Source organism: Acomys minous (assembly GCF_964271855.1).
Source record: "Acomys minous genome assembly, chromosome: 10".
Taxonomy (NCBI): domain Eukaryota; kingdom Metazoa; phylum Chordata; class Mammalia; order Rodentia; family Muridae; genus Acomys; species Acomys minous.
The window spans coordinates 29,374,265-29,389,543 of NC_140491.1; the positions used below are offsets into that span (position 1 = coordinate 29,374,265).

General features: G+C 39.7%; 1 protein-coding gene across 3 annotated transcripts in view; it reads left to right on the plus strand.

Moving 5' to 3' along the window:
• The window catches only part of CLNK (cytokine dependent hematopoietic cell linker), a 217,716-nt gene that overhangs the window by 2,437 nt on the left and 200,000 nt on the right, over window positions 1–15,279 (plus strand). For 2 of the 3 annotated variants that reach the window (XM_084798063.1, XM_084798065.1), the window contains exon 1: window positions 1,179–1,710. The exons of the other annotated variant lie outside the window; for it this stretch is intronic. In XM_084798063.1, coding sequence (XP_084654189.1) covers window positions 1,708–1,710 — 3 coding nt within the window. In that variant the 5' untranslated portion in view covers window positions 1,179–1,707. Of the gene's footprint in view, window positions 1–1,178; window positions 1,711–15,279 lie in introns of those variants that run through there. 3 annotated transcript variants of the gene reach the window in all.

The following is a 15,279-nucleotide window of genomic DNA, read 5'->3' on the forward strand; positions in this document are numbered from 1 at the left end:
ATCCACTCTCATACTGAAACAAGCAGTAAGACCCATGCAGTGTGCTTTTTCTCAGTTCTGTGTTTGGGCTGCTTGTTGGAGGACGAAATCTGCATTCAGGGTTCTCATTTCCGCTAATCCTGTCAATACCCTGACAGATATGCACAGTATGTCTTGTGAGTGATTCTTAATGCAGTCACGTTGGTGAGACCAACCAGCATAGTCTCCCCCCCCTCCCCCCCCCCTCGATCTTTTAAATACCCAGTCACCTGCTGCTCTACATTCCTCTCTCACCACAGCCTGCAATACTTGAGAAGAGAAGGCCCACTGAGCTGCAGGCACTCTCTCAGACATACCAGGATATTTACCCATTGCCTGTTGACATTTCATGAGCTGTGCTTGTATTTCAAACAGCGTTTGATCTATGGTTGCTATATAATCTATTTGTTTAACATGACAAGTTGATGACTTTGTAGACCATCACTAAACCATCCAGGCAACAGATAGCCATCACCTCTACAAATTACTTTGTGCCTTTGTTGTTGTTGTTGTTGCTGCTGTTGCTGTTGAAGTTTTTAATGAGGATACATAAAGGTGCCCTCAAACCTTTAAGTTACTAACACCAGGATACTGTCTGCAGGTGACAGACTGCAATTGAAACTCTAGGCAGTCTTGACATTGTATAACTGAAATTTCGTAGAATTATTTTCTACTTGAAAGGCAAAGTCATTCACTCATCAATCTACAGAGTAACTCATTTTTACTAGGAAGGTAAACTTTTACCTTCTCCTTTAGGAATGGTGTGTCTCTTACCTCCTAATAGTCTATATTACCTCTGCTCCTTCAGGATCGTCTATCATGTCATTAGCTCATCCCCGGGGTTCTATCCAATGAGAACATGGGTAGAAATGTGGTCTGAAATCATAGCTTATTCCAGCACTGTGAATTGATGGACCTGAGGGCTCTCATCATTGTCAGAAGTCTCCAATAGATCACGGTGCTCCTTCCTACTGAGCCAGCTCATTCTCAGATCCCTTTGTAAAGTGACGCTCCAGGCAACCCTCCCCAATCAATACAGAATGGTATGTGAAGTTCTTTTCATCAGAAGACTCCATGAGAACAGTGAGAAGGCAAGCGGTAACCTGGGAGAAGATTGTTCACAATGTGTACAACCAAAAAAAGATCAGCACCTAGACTGTACATAGAAAGCCTAGAAAAAGAAAAGAAAATAAATGGTATAGTTGCTACCTTTGTTCTAGAAAGATCCTAAGAGGAAGTAGCCTTACGTTTCCTGAGCTCAGGGACATAAAGAACAGGTACCATTGGAATGCACAACTGTTTGATGTCAACACAGCTGTGGGTGGGGCTGATGGCCCCACCTGGGTTCTGCCCTCTTGCTTTGTCCTTGAGCCACAAGAGCATAGAAGTCTGCTGACAACTTCACGTCCCAATGAGTGGCAAGCCATAGGCTCCACCTGACATGGCTTCTACTTGACCTCTGCACTCATGAAGTAAGCAAGCCCATTAAAAGTCCTAGCTCCACACAAAGGAGCCACAGAGGGATGATCCTTTGAACAAAAGGCACGATTCAGATACCAGGAATTCTGACAAGAAAATCTGCTGGTTGTTTCTCCCATCAGCTGAGATTAGGACTGTAACATAGAAGACACCTGGGGAAGGCAGCTGTGGCCATTTAGCCGATTTCCTTCCTCGATTGCTGTGCCTTTAATGGTAAGTCCATTAATCTTCTTGTTCTAACATCAATAAGTAAGAAAATTATTAAACTTTCAGTAGACTAGACCCACTCAGAAGGACCTGGATTCTCAAAGAAAAAGAAAAGCTTGGGTCAGGTGATATCAATGTTTTCTGTCTTGAATATACAATAATGCTGACGTTGGCATCATGTTCCAAGAAGTGATGGTGTCCAATCTGTCAGAATGGTGAGGATTCACTTTTGTTCATAGATTTAAAGTAGCAGATGCCACCAAGTTCTTGGGATTTTGTATCAGGTAAACCAGGTACAGGCTTTGCAAATCCTGCAACTGGAGACCAGTCCCCTAATCTCTCTGGCTTTTGGCTAACTTAATTACAGAACCAAGTGAAGGACACATTTTCATGTGGCTGTTTGTGGGAAGAGACAATGACTGCAAAATCTACCTGAGTGCAAGCACATAGGAAATATGTCCTCTTTCTTTGTAAGCACACATGGGTAATAGAGAACAAGGCATATTGTTTGAAGGGATAGTGAGCCATCTGATAACTCTGAAAATGCACCTAACAGAGTAAATAGGGGCAATAGCTTCCAGACCCAACACCTTGAGAAAAGACACGTGTGCAAGGTGGGCATGAAGGAATGTCCATTGTCTGTGGAGAGGGAGATCTATGCACAGCCCACCAGATATCTAGTTTTATCTTCGCACTTATAAGTTAGAGGTGTCCTTCAATATCACAGCATGTGCCGGGTGATTGGCTCCTACCAACTATGACCAGCAAGAGAAAGTAGGTATCATGGTTGGCAGAGTGAGTGAGCAAATTACTGAGTTTTGATGAGTACATTTCTTCATGTCAGGCCATGAGGCAAATATAAGCAGTAATCATAGGAATTTTTTTTCTGTCCTTAATTGCTCATACTAGGCACCGTGGAGCATTCACTTGCTTAACCTGGAAAATCAGTAACAACAACAAATATTCTAATCCTCATTACACATCAGGGAACAGAGGGGGGGTCCAGAGAGCTTCACTACTTTACCAAGTAGAGTAGAGCTAGCACAGCAAGAAACAGGAATTTGACTGTCTCCAAGGATGTTTTTCATAAGACCAACTTGGACCAGGATGATGGAGACAGGTCTGAATGGAAAGTAAGGAAGAGAATGTGGGCTTCTGTCAGGCATGTCCAGGGTGGTGGCATCTGAAGGGCTTGCTGGCCATGAGCTGTGCCACTTGACCCCAAGGGCAGACAGGGCTGTCTGGGAGCAGGACTGTTGGCATAGAGAGGATAAGAGCGGATGTTAGCAGATGTACCTCGAGGTAGGCAGTTATGTGGTCAGGAAGTTGTGTCTAAGACCAAGGAAGAAGAAGGAGTTTCAGAATGTCACAGCCAAAGCCACAGCCATAACTGAAGTAGAAATGGCTGCTAGGTTATTTCTCTCCTAACTGTTCTTCCTAATGTTGGATGGTGATCTCAGAAATCTCTTAGAGGATGGTTTTCCCAGAATGCAATACTGCAGGGTTTATTTTTCCATCTTCTCCCACCAAAAAGGAGTGGCATAAATAATACCATTTTCCTTCCCAGAAAGATAGTGATGACACACACACACACATACACTCACATTAGCAGATATAATTGTCTGACACTTGGAGGAAGTGATGTCGCAAAAAAATGGGAACACAAGAAAAGGGAGGGAGAGGAAAAACACCTGCTTCCCTCTACTTCCTGAGGCTCTTAATTTGAAGCTAAGACTGTTTTGTTCCTCAGATGCCTGGTCTATTACAGGTGTATTTATAAATGTGCAAGACAGCATTTCTAGGTTGCTAATTGTCACTTCTCACCTCTTCATCTGCCTTCTAAACCAAGACTCCTTTTGACTGTTAGTGAACTTCAGAGTGGGAAGAACTGTTGGGGAACTTGTCCCATTCAGATCTCAGCCTTCGTCATAGTTTTTCAAATAATAAAAATTAAAAAGCACCACTCCAGAGACCATGGGGAAAATCCTCCTCGCCACAGAGGGGCTTTTCTAAGTAGAGTCAGACCATTAATCGTCTACCCACAAACCAAGCTTTTCCTTACCACAGGCTTTAGTGGTATACTCTATGTAGTATACATGCTTTATGTTATCCATTCTGCTGTCATTGCTATGTCGGATACAGCTTGACAGGCTCATGAGGACTGATCATTCCATTATTTAGGAATTTTACAACTGGTTGTTCAATGGTGCTCTTATTAAAAATAAAATACATAAACTCATAGACAAGTTATATTAAAGACAAAGGAGATAAATATTCTAAAGTCATTATTCACAATTGTTTTCACTAAGTTGCACCACTACCTGTGTCCCTTGGGCCATTTCTCTAGTATAGAATCACAGCATGATGGTGCTCACTGCAATTGTCTTCCTGACTTTACATGTAAACGTTGAGCACTGACACCTTGAAAACAGCCACACTGGGAACATTTCTACCATGGAAACTTGTAAATTGAACACATCATGGTGACGTCTATGCTTCTCCCTGTAGAGACCCTTGTTCATCCAGAGCCACTCCATCTAACTCCCTTCTTCGTGGGTATCCTCTCAGATCCTACTTTATTTTACACCCACATGTGATGTGACTTCATAGGTTTGAATTCCTTTCTCAAGTGACTTCTTCTATAATTATTCATTAACAGTAAGTGTCTCTTATTCTATATATGGGTTGTATATTCAGTGAAAACAGAATCCTTCTTGGATTCCCCACTGCAAGCTCATTATTTATTTCTCAATAAATAATGGTACAGTTAATATCAAATGTACTTTGTCAGAAAAACATAACCTGTGTGAGGAGCCCTAGTCCCTTTTCATGGAGAATATGTTCCTAGCAGATAAAGTAGAGTTACTCTTAGGAAGAAGCTGATTTCATTGGCAAAGAGGAGGAGGTGCTCCTCCTCCACCACCTTCCTCTAGACTGTGTCATGTCTGCTTTTATGTCCTATGTATACACAAATATATATGATTTTTATGTCTATGCACAGTCTAGAATCCACAAATTGAAGAAAGCTTGTGATATTTATCTTTATAAGTCAGGCATAGTTTTGTAATATAGAATGATCAACAATTGCATACATCTTCCAACTAATGATGTAATTTCACTTTTCTTTACCTCTGAAGAAAACTCCTTTGTATATACACTTTCTTTCTTTCTTTTCTTCCTTTCTTTCTTTCTTTTGATACTGGGTTTCTCTGCATAAAAGTCCTGGCTGTCCTGGACTTACTTTGTAGACCAGGCTGGCCTTGAACTCAGAGAGATCCACCTGCCTCTGCTTCCTGAGTCCTGGGATTAAAGGTGTATGCCAACATACCTGGTGGCACATTTTCTTCATCCATTTCTCAGTTTACAGATACCTACTCTGATTCCATAACTCAGCTATTTCAGTAAGCAAAGATGTGCAAGCATCTCTGAGGTGTATACTAACTTAGGTATAGTCTCCGGAGTGATCTAACTTAGTCATATGAAGTTGTATTTTTAGCTTTTTATGGGAAATTCATACCATTTTCCAATATTGTTGGAACAATTACTATTCCCACCAGGGGCATATAAGGTCCCTTTTTCCATTATCTCACCAGCAATTTGAGGCTATAAGAAGAGCCACTGAAGACTTACTGAAGCCATGGCACAGGGGATGTAGCTTTTATTTAATGCACTGGATAAGAGGAGAGGAATAGTCAGGTGGTTGGTTGGAGGCTTGAGTACAAGGAACTGTGAACTATGCCAGAAGTAAGGACTTGTGAGTGTGTAGCTACCATCTACGGACAACACTATCTTCTGGCTCTTTGATGTGATATAAATAACTTTTACCTCTGGTCTTCCTAACTAAACTTAGTAAAGTACATGTACATATGGGTGTTCTGTGTACACATGAGCATACATTAACAGAAACTCTGTGTTTTAGTAAAGTACATGTACATGTGGGTGTTCTGTGTACACATGAGCATACATTAACAGAAACTCTGTGTTTCATACTTAGACACTATATGATGTAGAAACGGAAGACATGCCACACGTTTTATGAATGACAATTGATACACATGGGAATTTTGAACTACAGTCGCTATGCATGTGAATTACAAGAATATGCTGTCTTAATGACCTGTATTTCTATCTCATGCAGCGTTTGAGATGTTTCTTGGGGTAGGTTAGTTCATTGGCTGTTTTCTTTCTTCAAATCTTAAGGTGTTAGAGATGAGCAAAAGCAAATACTTCAGTGGTGACCTTGTTCCTAATTCTTTAGAATAGAAGATACATCATTTGTTGTTCAAAAGCACCTTTGAAATCAGGAAAGAAAAAACTGTAAGCCAGCCAGACATGTTCAAATACACAGCTAAGAATGCACTGCATGGCTGTTACCAAGCACTGTTCAAAAGATAGAATGAGCAATACTGTTCTCCAGTACATCAGGGTGGACATCATCCACAATAACCTGTTGTATGATTCATGAAACACTAGGAAAAACAGGAGGAAAACTTCGTGGGTAGTACTGATAAGGAGGGGACACATCAACCACCCTGATTTTACCACTGCATATCACAGACATGCACCGAAATGTCTCATTGAACCTGATACGTATGTAGAATTACTGCAGGTTAATTAATAGTACTTTTACGCATTTGAGATAGCAATACTTTCACTTAATCATGCATATTGCATTCATGCAATAAATTATCACCATACTCTGACAATATGTACAATTTAAATGATAATAAAATTATATATGTATTAGATAATCAGCCATTTGATTAACTAGAAAGAGCTGATAGAGTCTGAAGTGACTGAGAAGCTTGGCAAGAGGAAGGGAGCATATTTTGAAACACTTCTTGGGCAAGAAGAATTGTTTCTAGATAAGGAAAACGAAGACATCCTCCGATTATTTCTGGGTAAGGAACCTATGTGGTAGTAAAGACCCTTAGTGAAACAGGAATGAGCGCAGGGTGCCCCAAGGGATAGCTCTGTGCAGTAGAAGGTCCAGGGGTGCGTCCAAAGATAGGAACAGTGCAGATTCCTCCCACGGCAGGTGAGCTCCTGAAATAGGGGAAGAACCAGGAGCCCCACCGGGTGCTTTCCACCACTCTACTTAAGCTGTGCCACTCAGTTTCCTGTTGGTTTGTTTGACCAAACCTAAGGGTTTGAGTCATATCAACATTTGTCTGAATTTCCAGTCTCTTTCTTTCAAAAATAACAAATGCCAGTTAAATATTTCAGCTTCAGACTCCATATGCTTACTGGCCGTGGGAAGTTTTCCAACACACAGTTTTCATTTCTTACTGATTCAACTCTTCCCTGGTTGTAAGAACTATACACTAAATGTTGAATGCAATCTGATCAAGTAAATGTTGTGAGTAAAAAGGTAATATGGACAGGCAATTACAAATAAACTAACATTTTTCAAAAGAATAGCATTGTATTTACAGATCGAAAGCTTAATCAACATCACAAGCAAATCAGGACACCGACACCAGGCGAACACAAACACATATGGCCCCAGAGTAGTTAGAGTATAAGAAGTAATTGTCAAATGGGACACAAAAAGACCAGTTCAGAATAGCAGGAAGTTATGATCAATTAGCATTGATCCAAATATCTGAGTATACACATAAGATACGATGGAACCAATGAAACCAATGGAAATTATCATGTATGATATGTATATGGGCTAAAGTTCATGGAAGAAAACTTATTTCCCAGAATAATTAATTGTTGGGTAGTGACAAAAATCTGCATCTGTTTAGAATGCATGAAGAAGAGAAAGGCATCACATATACATATGCACAGTACTGAGTCAGAAAAGAGGAAAGTGTAGACCAGTAATCACCATGCCTATAAAAACCCATCACTGCCTGGACTCAGGTTAGGTCTGAGCATGGTTTAAGAACTGTGCTAGGTTACTTCTCAGCACTGGGACCAACACACTTTAGTGTAAAATATCACTAACTTGGTGTTTATTCTCCCTAATTCAACTGGAGCATGGTTCATTAAGGAGCCACGCTAGGCGTGCATTGTTTAGAGTCAACTAAGTTTGGGAGAGACAGAGTTTGGTGAAGACAATGCACTGGTGCCCCTCCATGTCAGTTCCATGGGTGATTTGACTTCATCAGTTCTAGGCTGTGTGTAGCTGCCCTGTGCATTAACAGTAGGACCCCTGCATTGCATCATTAGGTTTCAGCACCCCTGCCTATACGTTTGACAATCAAATTTGTTCCAGACATTGCCAGAGATTCAGTGGGAAGCAAAATTTTCTTAGCTGTATTTTAACGTCTGCCCCGATGAATGTCTTGCCTACTAGCCTTCAAAGTTGACCATCCACCAGAATCTCCTTAAAGAGCTTATTTGAAAAACACATTCCCGGGCACCAGTGCCAGCTCTTCTGATTCACTACATTGGAGTAGGGACCACGAACTTGATTAGTTTATCTGAGGTGATGACGATGCTTCTACTGTCATACATTGAGAACTACCTCACCAGTTCATCTCTGCTGCCTGCTATACCCTTCTACACACCGTGGTCTTTTCATTTTTTCATTTCTCCAGTGCTAGACAACTTGGCTAACTCTACTTTTCTGTTTCCAGTCACCATACCTGCACTTGTCCCAAAGCACATTAATTAGAGGGAGGCTTTCCTAGGTCTCTACCCTGAGTGGCATTTCAGGCTCATAGCATCCATGCATATTTTGAGTAAGTCCTGTGTGATCACTATGAAACTAACCTAGCAATGCTCCCACCAGCTGTTCACAAAGAGGTGTATTCCCCTCCAAAATAAAGAGATGAAGGCTACAAATCCGGAAGTTCATTCAGTTGACATTTCCTCCACCCCTTGCCATTAACACAGTGAGTAGGTGAAGAGTCTGGGTGCAAGCCCCACCTTGTGAGTTATTTGTAAAATTATCTTTCAGCGGCTTTGAGTCTGACCACAGAATTTTCCAGTGTTCAAAGTAACCTTTAGCAATCACCCCATCTGTAAGACGTTTGCCTATTCCACCAGGGTTTCAAGTTCCTAAGCTGAAAAAAAAAATTGTATTGCCAAGAATTTTGCCAATGTAAACTGAGTAAAGGCATTTTTCTCTCTAGTAATTAAGCACATAGTTATCTGGACTTCCTGAGTCTCATGCCAGTATATTGTGGTCTGAAATTAAATGGTGCCTCTCTTTCTCTATTCCTGCTGTGAAAGCCTGAAGAACAGGGTGTCCAGAACAATTCTGCACATGAAGAAATAACTACACACTTTATCTCAGGCTCCAAAGATATCTATTACTGTTGGTTTGACAGCTATTATGTGACCTACCATGTTTTACCCTTTAGCCTTTACTATAACAGTTAAGTTCCCATTTAACTTCTGTATCAGTTATTTCTATTATGTTGTTGTTGCTCTGACAAAATACGCAAAAAAAAAAAAAAAGCATCTTAAGGAGGGAACGGGTTCTTTTTGTTCAGTGTGGCTAGAGACCACAATGTTGGGGAATATGAGACAACAGAAGCAGCCCTCTCTGTGAGGGTCAAGCATGTATGGGCTGGTCTTGTGTCTACAGTCAAGGAACACAGTGCTGGTGCTCAACTTGAATAATTCAACTTTTTTTTTTTTTTTGTCTATCTAACACCCCTAGCCCATGAAATGCTGCCACCTACATGCAGTATGGATTTTCCCTCTACAGTAAAGTTTCTCTGGAAAGGCCATCATAGACACACTCGGATATGTATTTTCAAGATTATTCTAAGTCTAATCAGGTTGGCAATGAAAATTAACTGTTTCAACCTCTGCCCCCTGTTTGGTAACACCAAGCATGGATTGTCATTGTCATACCCCTGAGAAAAATCGAAGTTCATAATGTGATTCTAAATCACATTGTTTATAATAGTGAAGTTACAATTCTGGGCACATATTCTCAGTCCACACTACTGCTCAACGTCTCTGGGTTTTAGTTTTTGCTTTTACACTGTTGGAGGATTGGATTGGTTTTGTTTAGCATGTAGGAACGATTTTACAATCAAACTCTTAGTTGTATGGTCTTAGGGGTCAATTGTGTCCCACATAAATTCTCAAGTTTCAGCCAGCACTAACCTCCAGCACTTCAAATGTGGCCTTACTTATAAACAAAATCACTGAAGACATAGTTAAGATTAAATCATAAGGACGTACGGTGGGCATCTAATCCCACTGGTATACTTTGTTTGCTTGTTTGTTTGGGGGTCTTAGGGAGTTGGTTGTTTGGGGGTTGTGGTGGGGTTTTTTGTTTTGTTTTGTTTTGTTTTTTGGTTGGTTGGTTGGTTTGGGTTTTGGGAGGTATTTGGTTGTTTTTATCTAGACAGAGTTTCTCTGTGTGTACCCTGGCTATCCAGGAACTCACTTTGCAGACCAGGCTGTCCTCCAACTCACAGAGACCCACCAGCCCCTGCCTCTCAAGAGCTAGGATAAAAGGCATGCCCCACCACCACCCAGTCTTTTTTTTTTTCAAGGCACGGTTTCCTTTTAGCTTTGGCTGTCCTGGACCTTACTTTGTAGACCAGGCTGGCCTCCAACTCAGAGATCTGTCTGCCTCTGCCTCCAGAGTGCTCGGAGTAATGATGTGTGCCACCACACCCAGTTAATCCTACTGGTATTCTTATAATAAGAGGAAATTTGAACCAACTACACAAACAGGAAACCACTAGAGGATGAAAGGAGGGATCTGGAGAGGTGTAGTGAAGTCCAAAGAATGACAAAGATGTCAAAAACCTGCAGAAGCAAGAAGCTGGAACAGGTTCTCCCTCAAGATGTTCCAAAGATACCTACCCTGCTCTCACCTCTGTCTGAACTTCTGGTCTCCAGAATTGTGACCTGATACATTTGTGTTGTGCGAACAATTTGTTTTGTGGTGCTTCAGCCTTACAGTCCTAGGTGTGTTGTGCTTCATCATTACAGTCTTAGGAAAACAAAGCACACACTAATATACCCATATGTCCCCACGTGCAAAGCCTCTTAGTTCCCTGGGCTGCATCTATTCTTGGCTTGGAGGATTTCCAAGCAAATGCTATTGCTTAATCCTAAGAAGTTTACTGCCAAAACCCCATCTGATTTATATATTCTCACACAATAATTGAGCACATCTTGGTGAGATGCACTGTTCCACGCACTTAGCATATGGCAAGGGACAAAACGAATACAGCCTCTGCAGTGGGGCTTCTGTCTAATAATGGAGACAGAAATCAAGCTCTGCATATGAGCATCAAGTCAAGTAATGTATATGCTACTCTAGAAGTGAGCTGAGCAAAATAGAAAAGAAGAAAGAAAACTAGAACACTGAGAGGAAGGCTAAGAAATATGGTTGGTATAGGTAAGAAGATAAGACTTAAATAAAGACTTGAGGGATAAAATAATAAAGTTTTCCAAATACACATGTGGCAGAAGAATATGCCAAGAGCTTATAATAGTGAATGCAAAGATCAAAGGTATATCTAAGGGCAGCAAGGCAGGCCAGTGGAGCAGAGTGGGAGAAAAAGATCTACATGATCCTAGACCAGTTTGTACTTTTACATGTGTTCATGGTGTTATCTACAATGATAGTTACATACTATAAAAACCTCTCTACAGCTTCTATCTTGGAAAAATAAATCATAGGGATATCCTCTAGTCCCATGTTTCCCTGTTCTGAGCTATCTCACAAAGCAGCTTATACCATCAACGAGGAAGTGATCCTTGCTCAAACAGAGGTCTACTAACTCCTAAAAAAATCTTAGAGTTTATCTACACATAATAACCAAAACACTCTAGCCTTCCTCCTCCCTCTCGCACTGACCATAAGGAGATCCTTGGTCTGAGAGGATCTGGTGACAATAACACCAGAATTCAGTGAATACTAATTACCATGGCCTAATCAGAATAGACACATGGATGCAGAAGCTAGTAATCACACAAGCTACTTCCACATACACTTCTCATTGACAGTGTACCAGCAAGTAGTATGCTGGTGGCAACCATGACATTATTGGTAACAATACTGTTGCTTCTGTTTGATGGTCACAATATGAATAGCCCCTACATCAAATACTGAATGAAGAAGATGGATACCTCAAATAAAGTTTCCCATAACACATAAGAGCTAACATATCTTCACTCTACTTACATTCCAGATAGAGTTCTGACACACGCTGGGTGTTATTTTTCTTAACTCACATCATTATTATGACAAGAGCCAATTTGCATCTATAGGTCAATAGAAGAGAGAGATCTGAGGAGCTAGCAGGCTTCTCAGAGTTGTCACAACCACTAAGTGGAAAAGAAAGACTTCAATCCATATGCATTGGATCACTGAACATCCTAGCAGCATTCTGCTGGCATGTGATCAGAACCTCAATATGTGCATGTTTGTTCTGTGAGAACAGAGCACATTCTTCTGCATAGTAAATGGAAGTCATCAAAAGACACAGAGAGAGGGGCCACTGGCTTTGCAAGTTGAGAAAGAATACAGATGAAGCAACAAGAACACATGCAGGAATAATGAAAAGTGTCACAAACCTGAGCTAGCAGGGGGCAGAAAGAAAGGATGGAGCCATGATGGAGCCTGAAGTTATGGGATCATAAGCTTGAAGTTTATACTGTGAGTATTCAAAATCCAATCTCATTAAATACATGCTTTGACAGATCCTTTACATAGTCTTAGCTTGGTTGGGTGAGAGGTTGATTGTACAGTGTAAACTGGTTGATGGAATACATAAATGAATACCTTTGATCTTTCTAAAACAGAGTCCATGCCATGCCACCTCTTGATTCCACTGTTACTGGGGCTTATTGTAATATCATAAATAATTTCTATTTGAAGAAAAGAAAAATCAGTGAGTGTGTAATATATAAAAGATTCAGCTAATTGGTCATATCAACAAATGAATAAAATGATAAATTTTTATTAGTCTATCCTATCTACTTCATTCCATTCAAGAAAAACAGAATTGTCTATACTTATATTTAACTCTACATTTCATTTTACCAAAAATCAACTAATAAGTGTCTCTATCCCTGAGGAAATAATGCTACTCTTCATTTTCCAACTGAATTTTTTATTCAGATGACTATGGAGTCCCATGTGGTTATAAGAAGTAAGACAACACTTCAGCTGGAAACATCTTACAAAGTTACAACACAGTGCCATCACCCTGATGTGGACATAGAATCAAGACAAAGAACACTGCCATCGTGGCAGGACCCATCATGGCTTTTTTCCTGACTTCATTCACTCCATTTCTGCTCCCCACCCCTAACAATCCATGGCAATAACTTTTCTGATCTTCTCTACAGTTTTCTATTTCATAATGTCACATTAATGGAAACAGAAAGTAAACTTTAAAATTCACTTTTTTAAATTTTTTAAAAATTCACTTTAAAACTTACACACACACACACACACACACACACACACACACACACACACACACACACATATTTCATTCTTTTATTTCTGAGTAGCATTTGACAATATAAATACAGTTTATGTATACTTTTGACTCATCAAATAATATGCATATTATTTCCTATTTGAGGCTAGTGTGGCTCATATGTACATAGGTCTTTGCAGGAAAACTAGATCTCATGCACACAATGTTGCTGCTGGCCATTACAGTAATTTTGCAGAGTACCTATTCTGTTTGCATCCCATGAGCAATGCCGCCTGATCCATTTCCCCTGTATCCTTGTCAGTATTTGGTGTTGTGACTAATGTTTGTTCTGTTTGGGTTGTTCAGTTCTTCATTTTCTTCTTTCTTGTGACTTTTCTGTACCTGATCACATTTTCATAATGTTATAAAAAGAGTTGTCACAGGGACAGGAGTAGCCAGCCTAAAAGGTGTGTTGTAATGGCTCATTACAATCTGTATTGTTGTCTCGTGTAAAGCTGTTGAGTATCTTTCCACATGCCACTGTGCCATCTGTACATCCTCTGCAAAATGCCTCTTCACGGTACCATCCATCTTTAACTGGAGGCTTTCGCCATTCAATGTAGAGAACTGTGTACATCTTGACACTGGTTCCTCTTCAGATATGAGCTTTGCAAATGTTTCTTCTTAGTGTGTAGCTTGCTTCTTGCTCCCTTAACTGTACACTCATTTTTAAAAAATCTTAATTTTTACCAAGTCCAACTGTTCAATTTTATTTATGACTTGTAATTTAGGTGTCATGTTTATGAACTCTTACCATAACCTTTTCTCTAAAAGATTTGAGCAACATTTTTTTCTAAAAGTTTTAGTTTTATGTGTTTTTTTAATTTAAGACTAAAATCTATTTCAGTTAAAGTCTTGCATAAAATGTGAAATTGTGGTCCAAGTTCAACTTTCCTACCTAGGATGCTTTTTTTGCCTTGTCTCTGTATTGGCTGAAAGGTACTTTCCTGCATTGCTTTGCTTCCAGACTATGATCAAAATAGTGCAGCAGGTCTATGCGGATGTTACTCTCTTCCATTACTTTCTGTTGTTCCATAATTCTATGTATCCATCCTTTTGGCAACACAGTCTCGATTGCTGTCTTATGGTTAAGAAATCTTATCCCTATATTTTATTCCCACCCCCTCTCTCAAATCACTTTATTATAGTTTGCCTTACCATATAAATATAGGATAAATCTTGTCTACACTTTTGATTTTTAGGGGAGGATCTTTGTAGCAATACAATTAAACCCATACATGAGATGAGAGGGCGTTGAGTTTTTGAACATGTTGATTCATCCCATCCATGAACAGTTTTTCTCCATGTTTATTTAAATGATGATAATACTGTTAAATCCTGCACAGGAGATTAGAGGTCCCCTAGTTAGTGAATACGCTGACTCATCCCATCTATGAACACTTTGTCTACCTATTTATTTAAATCTTCCTTGATGCTTTTACCATCAGAGTTTTCAGCTTTTAGCATAGAAGTCTTATACTTGTTTTCTTGAACTTATAGCTAAGCATGTCTTTTTATGTTTTGTAATGCTTGTAAATTACATTGTGTTTTTGCTTTCATACCAACATGTCCAATGCTAATGCACAGATTGGGGTTTTTATGTGAATCTTCTATGATTGGGCCTTGGCAAACATTTTCATTAGGAGATGTTCTATAATTTGCTTAAATTGCTTATATTAAAAGTCATGTTATACATCCATATGTATAGATAGTTTTAGTTCTCCTTCTCGTCTCTATGTGACTTTATTTTCATTTCTTGCCTTATTAAATTGGCTAGAACTTCAAACACTATGTTTAATAATAGGGGTGTGCTCAGACACCTTCTAGCTTTTTTATCTTTCATTTTGTTCATAAATGTATTTCATACAACAAATTTATCGTAATCTTTGCCCTCCCATGACTCATTTCATTTCTACCACTTTGTCCAACTTTATTCTTGTTCTCTCTCTCTCTCTCTCTCTCTCTCTCTCTCTCTCTCTCTCTCTCTCTCTCTCTCTCTCTCTCACACACACACACACACACACACACACACACACACACACACACAAAATAGGAAAAATCAAAACAGATAATTAAAAATAAAATAAAATCAGTATGACAAAAAAACACCAAAATAGAAGAAGTAACACACACACACATATATTCAGTATTG